Source organism: Carlito syrichta, unplaced genomic scaffold (genome assembly GCF_000164805.1).
Source record: "Carlito syrichta isolate Samal-C Ts95f unplaced genomic scaffold, Tarsius_syrichta-2.0.1 Scaffold306891, whole genome shotgun sequence".
Lineage (NCBI taxonomy): Eukaryota > Metazoa > Chordata > Mammalia > Primates > Tarsiidae > Carlito > Carlito syrichta.
Genome location: NW_007250987.1, coordinates 522,380 through 529,549, shown reverse-complemented (window position 1 = coordinate 529,549; position 7,170 = coordinate 522,380). Strand labels below are relative to the sequence as shown.

General features: G+C 39.3%; 1 protein-coding gene across 1 annotated transcript in view; it reads left to right on the top strand.

The window, feature by feature from the left end:
* PNN (pinin, desmosome associated protein) overlaps positions 1 to 6,451 on the top strand; it is an 8,834-nt gene extending 2,383 nt beyond the window's left edge. Inside the window, exons 4-9 of the mRNA XM_008063514.1 lie at positions 170 to 242; positions 353 to 447; positions 620 to 695; positions 2,971 to 3,126; positions 3,204 to 3,342; positions 3,998 to 6,451. Coding sequence (XP_008061705.1) covers positions 170 to 242; positions 353 to 447; positions 620 to 695; positions 2,971 to 3,126; positions 3,204 to 3,342; positions 3,998 to 5,391 — 1,933 coding nt within the window. The 3' untranslated portion in view covers positions 5,392 to 6,451. The remainder of the gene's footprint in view (positions 1 to 169; positions 243 to 352; positions 448 to 619; positions 696 to 2,970; positions 3,127 to 3,203; positions 3,343 to 3,997) is intronic.
* The last annotated feature ends 719 nt before the right edge of the window (positions 6,452 to 7,170 follow it).

Below are 7,170 nucleotides of genomic sequence, written 5' to 3'. Positions count from 1 at the left end.
AATTTTTTGATTTATTGTAGAGATGAGGTCTCGCCAAGTTGCCCAGGCGGGTCTCAAACCTGCAGGCTCAGCCAGTCCACTCACTTCAGCCTCCCAAAGGCTCGGGGATTACAGGCTGAGCCACTGAGCCCGGCTCATTTAAACATTTAAGTTATTTTTTCTTTGGCAGGCTGGGCGGAGAGCGTCGGACAAGAAGGGAATCACGCCAAGAAAGCGACCCAGAGGATGATGATGTAAAAAAGGTATTGAGATTAAAAGCACTTATAAGAAGATATAGTATTTTTACTTTGCTGCATGTAAAAGTATGCCACCCATATGATAGCTAAATTACTGAGATTTTTTTCTCCTGCAGCCAGCGTTGCAGTCCTCAGTTGTAGCTACCTCCAAAGAGCGTACACGTAGAGACCTTATCCAGGATCAAAATATGGATGAAAAGGGGAAGCAAAGGTATCTATAGTACCCTTGCTGGGGGGGGTTGGGGGGGCGGCAATTCTCTGAAACATTGCGGTTTTAAGAAATATTAAGGGGTTGTTCAAGTGTCCTGTAAATCTCTTTAAAAAGATGTGTTTAAATGAAGTGGATCCTATTGAAATGGAATTTTTCTTTATCTGTTCTTTAGGAACCGGCGAATATTTGGCTTGTTGATGGGCACCCTACAGAAATTTAAACAAGAATCCACTGTTGCTACTGAAAGGGTATTTGCAGTTTTTTTGTTTTGCATTATGTATTTAAGTTGTCAGAGTAGTAAGTAGATGAATGTTTCTTTTTTTTTTGGTTTGGAGTTTTACACCATCGCCCAGGCTGGAGTACAAGAGTTTAAAAGCTCTTTTAAGACTTAGTTGCAAGCCTAAAATAAAGCCAAGTGAAAAATTATTAAACTTTCTGGGGTTACCTTTCTGAGTGTATTAACTTGTGAACTGCTCTTTAAGGTGCTGTGAATTGAGTGCATTTTTGTTTGTAGTATGAAGAGCCTTGGTCTGTAACTCTTGGAACCTAGATTCCTGTCTCAGCTAACAGCAATCTTATTATGTAGTCTTGGATAAGTCTTCAGTTTTTTTAGGCCTCAGAGCTGAACAAAGGAGTTGAACATTATGATCTTGCAGCTAATTTTAAGACTAATTTACATACCCAAAGGCAATACTTAGCACTATAAAAGCAAAGGTATAAACATTCCCTGTCCTCCATTATGTATTGAACTGTATTGTCTTTCTAGATGTTTCTCTTTTGTTAAAGATACGAAATTAGGCTCCGTGGCTCAGCCTGTAATCCCTTGCCTTTGGGAGGCTGAGGTGAGTGGATTGCCTGAGTCTGTGGGTTAAAGACCTGCCTTTAGGCTCAGTGGCTCAGCCTGTAATCCCGCACCTTTAGGAGGCTGAGGTGAGTGGATTGCCTGAGCCTGTGGGTTCAAGACCCGTCTGGGCAACTTGACGAGACCTCATCTCTACAATAAATAAAAAAAATTAGTCAGGCGTGGTAGCGCGCGCCTGTAATTCCGGCTACTCGGAAGGCTGAGGCAGAAGGATCGCCGGAGCCCAGCAGGTCGAGGCTGCGCTGGCCGGGACTGTGCCACCGCACTCCAGTCTGGGCGACAGAGTGAGACTCCTATATCTGGAGTTAAGCCCCACGTGATTGCTTCTGAGGGAAAATGTTAAAAAATAACTGAGAATATAAGAGGCTTAAGGCATCTTAATGTTTGAAGACAATCAATTGGTAGTTTTCTAAAATAAGTAGATAGAAAGTATGACTAGTGTTAATTACTTCATTAGTTAGGAAAGAAGAATAAAGATAACCTCTAAAAACAGCACTCTTCTTTTTTAAGGTTAACTTTAATGAAAAAGCCTTAAAGGTTATATTGGGATAAGAACAGTTTTTTATATTATAGCTACTGTCCTAGAAATTTTTTTTTTTTTTGAGTTGCAGTCTCACTCTGTCACCAAGGCAGGAGTACAGTGGCATACTCATGGCCACCCCTGCATTGACCTGCTAGGCTCCGACAATCCTTCCACCTTAGCCTCAGCCTTCCAAGTGGCTGGAACTACAGGGTCATGCTACCATGCCCAACTTAATTTTAAATTTAATTTAGTTTAATTTTTTTATTTTTTTGAGTTGGAGTCTCACTGTCGCCCAGACTGGAGTGCAGTGGCCACTCCCGGCCATCGCAGCCTCGACCTGCTGGGCTCCGGCAATCCTTCCGCCTCAGCCTTCCAAGCAGCTGGAACTACAGGCATGTGCTACCACACCCGGCTAATTTTTTGATTTATTGTAGAGTTGAAGTCTCACCAAGTTGCCCAGGCGGGTCTCGAACCTGTGGGCTCAGGCAATCCACTCACCTCAGCCTCCCAAGACGCGGGATTACAGGCTGAGCCACCGAGCCCAGTTTAATTTAATTTTAATTTTTAATGTTTTTTTTTTTTTGTAAGAGTCTCACAATGTCGCCCAGGCTGGAATGCAGTGGTTCACTCATGGCCACCACAGCTTCGACCCACTGGGCTCAGGCGATCTTTCTACCTCAGCCTTTCAAGTAGCTGGAATTATAGGCATGCACCACCAAGCCTGCCTAGTTTTTCTAATTTTTTTTTATTTATTGTAGAGATGAGGTGTTACCAAGTTGTCGAGGCTGGTCCCAAACTCACAGGCTCAGGCAGTCCACTCGTCTCGGCCTCCCAAAGTGCTGGCATTATAGGCTGAGCCACTGAGCCTGGCCTTGAAATTTTAATATTGGAAAAAGCCTCGGTCCCTATTACCTGAGAGACAAATTACAACCAGTACCCAAGTTCTAAGTTCAAACTAGTTGGTAACCTGAATTAAAAATATGAAACATATGCGTATACCTTTACGTAGTAAAATTGTAATATTTTACAAAATCAGGGTGTATAATAACTTTGTATTGTAGTTGAACTGAAACCAAGTAAATTTTGTCTTTCATTCATTTTGACACATAAATATTAAAGTAAGTATTTTTTATTTTAGCAAAAGAGACGCCAGGAAATTGAACAAAAACTTGAAGTTCAGGCAGAAGAAGAGAGAAAGCAGGTTGAAAATGAGAGGAGAGAACTGTTTGAAGAGAGGCGCGCCAAGCAGACAGAGCTGCGGCTTTTGGAACAGAAAGTTGAGCTTGCGCAGCTGGTAAGTAGTATTTTGGAATTCTAAGATTGGTAATCCTCCACGTTTAAAAAACCATTGACCTTTTATCTTTTCTTTAGCAAGAAGAATGGAATGAGCATAATGCCAAGATAATTAAATATATAAGAACTAAGACAAAGCCCCATTTGTTCTATATTCCTGGAAGAATGTGCCCAGCTACCCAAAAACTAATAGAAGAGTCACAGAGAAAAATGAATGGTAAGTAGTTGAAGAGATCCGATGAAATTTTCCTAACGGGTAAAGTATTAAATTCATGTACACACATCTGGTTGTTTCTAAAATAATTGTGATTCAGTGGTTCTAATGAGTTTTGGAGTGCAGGAATCTGAAAGTTATTTTGTAGATGGTGTTTATACATCTGTATTTCTTAAGTATTTGTGTAAGATCACTTATTTTTGCTTGATACTCTTACTAACCTGATAAAATGCTAATGACGCACGTCAAAAGTTAACATTGATATAGTTCTTAGAAATGTGGAAGGATAGACATTGCTAAGATGATGATTTGTCTCCTTGGGATCAGAAAAATATGGGATTTGCTATAAAACTGGTTGTTTTAACTAAGTTTTTGTTATTTTTCATCTAGCATAAAGAGTGATCTGTTTTTTTTATCAGTTAGTTAATGTCTGGTTTGCCTGCCACCAGTTTAATAATATATAGATTTCCCGTGGTTCTTTGGTTTTATCATTTTATGTCAGTTTGTAATAATTTGCCATTATCAGTCTTTCATCATCATTGCTTTATAAAGAGACATTCAGATGAAACTTAATGACGATTTATGACCAGGTATAAAATTGTGACTTTGAATTTTCTTAATCATAGAAATTTTACATGTGTAAATTTTTATCCTTTAGCTTTATTTGAAGGTAGACGCATCGAATTTGCAGAACAAATAAATAAAATGGAGGCTAGGCCTAGAAGACAGTCAATGAAGGAAAAAGAGCATCAGGTGGTGCGTAATGAAGAACAGAAGGCGGAACAAGAAGAGGGTAAGGTGGTGGCTCAGCGAGAGGAAGAGTTGGAGGAGACAGGTAATCAGCACAATGATGTAGAAATAGAGGAAGCAGGAGAGGAAGAGGAAAAGGAAGTAGGGAATGTTCATAGTGATGCAGAGAAAGAACAGGAGGAGGAAGAACAAAAACAGGAAATGGAGGTTAAGATGGAAGAGGAAACTGAGGTAAGAGAAAGTGAGAAGCTGCAGGATAGTCAGCCTGAAGAAGTAATGGATGTGCTAGAGATGGTTGAGAATGTTAAAAACATAATTGCTGAGCAGGAAGTGATGGAAACTAATCAAGTTGAAAGTGTAGAACCTTCAGAAAATGAAACTAGCAAAGAGTTGGAGCCAGAGATGGAATTTGAAGTTGAGCCAGATAAAGAACGTAAATCTCTTTCTCCTGGGAAAGAGAATGTTAGTACTCTAGACATGGAAAAGGAGTCTGAGGAAAAAGAAGAAAAAGAATCTGAGCCCCAACCTGAGCCTCAGCCTCAGCTGCAACCTCAGACCCAGCCCCAAGCCCAAGCCCAAGCCCAAGCCCAAGCCCAAGCCCAGCCCCAACCTCAATCCCAACCAGTACTCCAGTCCCAGCCTCCCTCTCAGCCTGAGACTTTGCTATTAACTGTTTTACAGCCTCCACCCCAGGCTATTCAGGAGCAAGGGCATTTACTACCTGAGAGGAAGGAGCTTCCTGTAGAGTCTGTGAAACTTACTGAAGTGCCAGTAGAGCCAGTCTTGACAGTCCATCCAGAGAGCAAGAGCAAGACCAAAACTAGGAGCAGAAGTAGAGGTCGAGCTAGAAATAAAACAAGCAAGAGTAGAAGCCGAAGCAGTAGCAGTAGCAGTTCTAGTAGCAGTTCGACCAGTAGCAGCAGCGGAAGCAGTTCCAGCAGTGGCAGTAGTAGCAGTCGAAGTAGTTCCAGTAGCAGCTCTAGTACAAGTGGCAGCAGCAGCAGGGACAGCAGCAGCAGCACAAGTAGTAGTAGCGAGAGTAGAAGTCGGAGTAGGGGCCGGGGCCATAATAGAGATAGAAAGCACAGAAGGAGTGTGGATCGGAAGAGAAGGGATACTTCAGGACTAGAAAGAAGTCACAAATCTTCAAAAGGTGGTAGTAGTAGAGATACAAAAGGATCAAAGGATAAGAATTCCCGGTCTGACAGGAAGAGGTCTATATCAGAGAGTAGTCGATCAGGCAAAAGATCTTCAAGAAGTGAAAGAGACCGAAAATCAGACAGGAAAGACAAGAGGCGTTAATGGAAGAAGCCAGGCTCTCTTAGCCTATTCTTTGCAGCAGAAGATTTCTTGATGAGTAAAAGGATTACCTTTCCTTGTAAGGAGGATGCTGCCTTAAGAATTGCATGTTGTAAAAAAGTCTTTTTGGAAAATACAGACTGTTTGTTTACCAGACATTCTTGTACTTTTTGCATAATTTTGTAAGAGTTATTTATCAAAATTATGTGAGGTTCTGAAATATGTAAAAATGATAATAATAAAAAAAGATTAACATCCCTTGTCATCTTTTTTAAATACCCTATACGCTTCAGTAAGAATCTGTATATTTTAATAGGCAAATCTTTAAGTCTGTTCCCTTCTAATTCTGTATCATATATTGCTTTTGTAGAAATAAATGTGCACTTCTTTCATTATTTTTGGGATGACCTTGTTGACACTTGTATAATAAATATCCCGATACCATTTTCAGTTTTTATCACTAGATATTGAACAGGATTAGAATGTTTTTGAAGGTTTCCTCACTTTTATTTGTCTTTAGACAAGTATCTGGAGTTGTCACAGTCGGATCTTTGCAGCTTCAAGGGGAGCAGATTGTTCTCTTTAAAATCATTCATTATTTTCTAGTAATCTAAGCATTTTTCCCTGTTACTCATTTTAACCATATATTTGGTAGTTAACTGGTTGGCATTTTCTTCCTGATTATGGGAGCATCATTCTTTTGTCCTCATGGTTACTTCTGTCCTACAACATATACATGTGTTAAAGAAAATCACTTCTTCCTAGGGGAGGGAGGTAGAAAATCTCTTCGAAACTTGGTTTTTGAGTTTGTGGTCCTGTCTTAACTTTTATGTTGGCTCTAACTGAAACATGCCAATATGTGTTTTCAAGAATTTTGTTTAAGGAAGTATTGTATGAAAGTTTACAAAATGAAGGAAGTTCATCTAGACTTTAATATGTAAGCGAGATAACACACAAGTGTACCAAGTGATTATTAACTTTGTTGTTTTATAAATTTGTATGAAGTTGGAGTATCTGTTGCCCATTACTATACATGTGCAAATAAATGTGGCTTAGACTTGTGTGACTGCTTAAGACTAGTACTTGTATTAACTTTTTGATGCTTTATACGAGAGCACTTAAAAATGCCTTTTTTGAGTTGATAATTTAACATTGTAGCTTTAGGCTTGACATTGAATATTCATTATGCCTTCCCTTGACAAGTAAATGGTTACAATGAAAATGTGAACATGCATTTCCAGTTAGTTTTTGTCTCTACAACTCATTTGTGTGAGTGTGTTTTAAAAAAACTAAAATCCTTTTCTCGGAGTAATTCTCAAGACATTAAATGAACAGAACTTCTCACAGTGCAGAGCCATCTGAATCCCTGAGCCAGTTGTTCCACCAAGAGTGGTTTCATCCATGACTTGTAGTTCAGCAAAATGTTACTTGCCTGGGTGCCGTGACAAGGAAAAAGGTTAGTAAACAGTGAATTAAGAGGATGATTATAAATTTAATCTGGTTTTTAAACGTGCCTTATTTGGTAACTGTATGTGCTAAGATCCTTTGTAAAAATTAGCTGTTCTCATTTTTACCTGGGAAATTTGAACAATTTTCATGTTGCTTAAAAACTAGTTTGGCTTGCAGCTATTTGGCAAGGGAGAGATGGCATAGTGCATGTGAGAAGGAAGAAGTAATTTTGGTTATTTCAGTTAAGCACTACTAATTATAGTATATAGAAGGAATTTTAATAACTTGAATTTTATTAGCATTTTAAAGTATGCATTCTTAAATTGGAAGGTT